Below are 2577 nucleotides of genomic sequence, written 5' to 3'. Positions count from 1 at the left end.
TTGATGGTTAATTTTAGTATACACTTAGCATCACTCATTTTTTTCAACTTTGCAAGGCAGAAAGTAGCATGTGTCACAAGTCACACCCACCCCACTTCATATAATGTGTCACAATACGACGCATACGCCTCTTGCTTTCGGTCCTCACCAGCTACGCACATGTAACATTGTATGCCTATAATCTTCTATAAATAGCAACCATCTTAATATAACTCCACATTAAAACTTTTTAACCCATATAGTTATAACAAGTAATATAGCTTATTAGGCATAATAATTAAGTACCATAGAGTGTTGTATAACATGGCTAATACGAAGGCTTTAGGTCTTGTTGCTTTGCTTCTTGCCGTTAATATTATAGCCTCCGAAAGCCGAGTGGAAAGAAAGGACCTAGGGTTGGACCTTGGTGGCATAGGAGTTGGGATTGGTGCAGGCATAGGAATTGGCCTTGGTGGTGGAGGTGGTGCAGGTTCGGGTGCCGGTGCAGGATCTGGTTCTGGCTCGGGATCTAGCTCGAGCTCAGGTTCTGCTTCTTCTTCGGGATCGGGCTCGGGATCTGGCTCCGGAGCTGGCTCTGAAGCTGGCTCCTATGCAGGATCCCGAGCTGGATCTAGAGCCGGGTCAGGCTCCTCCGGAGCAGGTTCGGAAGCAGGTTCATATGCAGGGTCCCATGCTGGCTCAGGATCATATGGTGGTGGTAACGGAAAGTAAAATATAATTGGAAATATTTCAAGTGTACCGGGAGTATCGGTGCTCCAGTTATTTTAAGCGTTGATCTGAATTATAAAAAATATATATAATATATATTAATTAAAATCAACGGTTAAAATAACTGACTCCCCGGTGCACTTGAAATGTTTCCTTAACTATATACATGTTTTGATTTGCAAACAAATAATTAATAATTAGGTGGTTCATGTAATAAACTTATGCATGTGCCCAGCCATCATATCGTGTTTTTGCTTGTTTCGTTGTAATGTTTGCGTGTGTATCATCAAGTGTTGTGGGAGTCATGGATCTTCCTAACTCCTTAATTAAGTTTTTTCGTTATTAAATGTATGTAAGATCATTGAAATATCCGATAATGCATGCTAGGATGAGGCTTCTTGATTGCTTGGTTAGTTATACTAGTATTACCTTGTAAGCTTCGAGTTTATTATTTTCTACTATTTTTTATAAAAATACTATTTGTACACTCAAATCAGTTATTATGTATTTGTGTATAAATATATATGCAGTTGAACTCATTTTTAATACTTATTTCAATGTGTATTTTACTTGCTGGTTGATTTTGTGTACCCTAACATAATTGTATTTTTTATAACTACTACTTTCGCTTTCAGAAATATGCAGCTTTAGGTAACACTTAAAAGTTTGAGCTCACTTTTTAATATTGAATGAGTTCTAAAAATAAAATTTATTTGTTTTCAACTTGAATCTTGATCAATGAAATTTAGGCCCAGTTTGGGTAACCAACTTAATTAAGCTCCTTTTGATAAAATAACTTAAACAATAAATGACTCTATTAAAAGTAACTTATAAATAAGTTATTTTGTGTTTGGATTTTTAACTCTAAAAGTGCTTATTTTATAGAAATGTAATGAAAAGTAGAAGTATTATGAGAGAAATCATTTTTTTTAACTTCTCTATAAGCTCCAAAATAGCTTCTTAGAAAGTTGCAATTTGGTTTTGAAAATTGCACCAGACATTAATACTACTACTTTTCATAAGTCAAAAGTTAAAAAAAGCTACTTCTAGAGTTTCCAAACGGGCCCTTAATATCATAGAACCACAAAGTTCAAATTCAACTCAATTCACTCTCAATCCTAGCTTAAAACTGTAAAAGAGTTCTTACTACTTTCAAAGACCTGCCACTTACCGAAAATAATTATGAATTTAGTGCAGCCCCTACGATTTTATACACTAATTCGGCTAGGACTTTATGGCAATATGTACATAAAAGAATACCAACTTAGTAGGCTAGCTTCTTAGCAAAGAACTTCGTGAATTAAATATCAAAAAGTAAATATTTTTGGTTGCTTAGTGAAACATTCACAAATACTGCGTTTCAACTGGTATTTTTCATTATCTTCCTTTCTTGTATTATTTTATTTTAGAGAAAAGGACAAATAGCTTCTTGACCTTTTGTCCTGCGGACATTTTCGTCCCTGACCATTGAAAAATACTTTTAAGTCTCTGACCTTCACAAAACTTGGACGGATCAATCTATGACGGAGACATTTGGACGGATCAGTCCCTAACGGAGGCATTTGGACGGAGGGACTGATTCGTCTAAATTTTATGAAGGTCAGGGACTTAAAAATATTTTTCAATGGTCAGGAACGAAAATGTCCACCGAACAAAAGGCCAGGGACTTATTTGTCCTTTTCTTTTTATTTTATTTCACAAAGGTAGGAGTTTTTATAATGGGCCAAAAAAGCTTAACAATTGCAATAGTAACAGTACTGCATGCCGCTGGGACAATTCCCATTGAAACTCAATGTGGGCCGGCCCGCCACAGCCCAAGTCCCGTTTCTTTCAAAATCTTTTTACACTCCTTTTCTTTTCTTTTTATGA

General features: G+C 35.8%; 1 protein-coding gene across 1 annotated transcript; it reads left to right on the top strand.

Moving 5' to 3' along the window:
* Positions 1 to 212: 212 nt before the first annotated feature.
* Positions 213 to 1077, top strand: LOC107641653 (glycine-rich protein). Its single transcript, XM_088502256.1, has one exon. It carries the CDS (start codon positions 304 to 306, stop codon positions 709 to 711), a length of 408 nt encoding a protein of 135 aa, XP_088358382.1. The 5' UTR covers positions 213 to 303; the 3' UTR covers positions 712 to 1077.
* Positions 1078 to 2577: the final 1500 nt, after the last annotated feature.

The sequence above is a fragment of the Arachis ipaensis genome, chromosome B1 (assembly GCF_059453495.1).
Source record: "Arachis ipaensis isolate K30076 ecotype BB chromosome B1, ASM5945349v1, whole genome shotgun sequence".
In the NCBI taxonomy this organism is placed as follows: Eukaryota; Viridiplantae; Streptophyta; class Magnoliopsida; order Fabales; family Fabaceae; genus Arachis; species Arachis ipaensis.
This window is presented reverse-complemented; position numbering and strand designations above follow the sequence as displayed.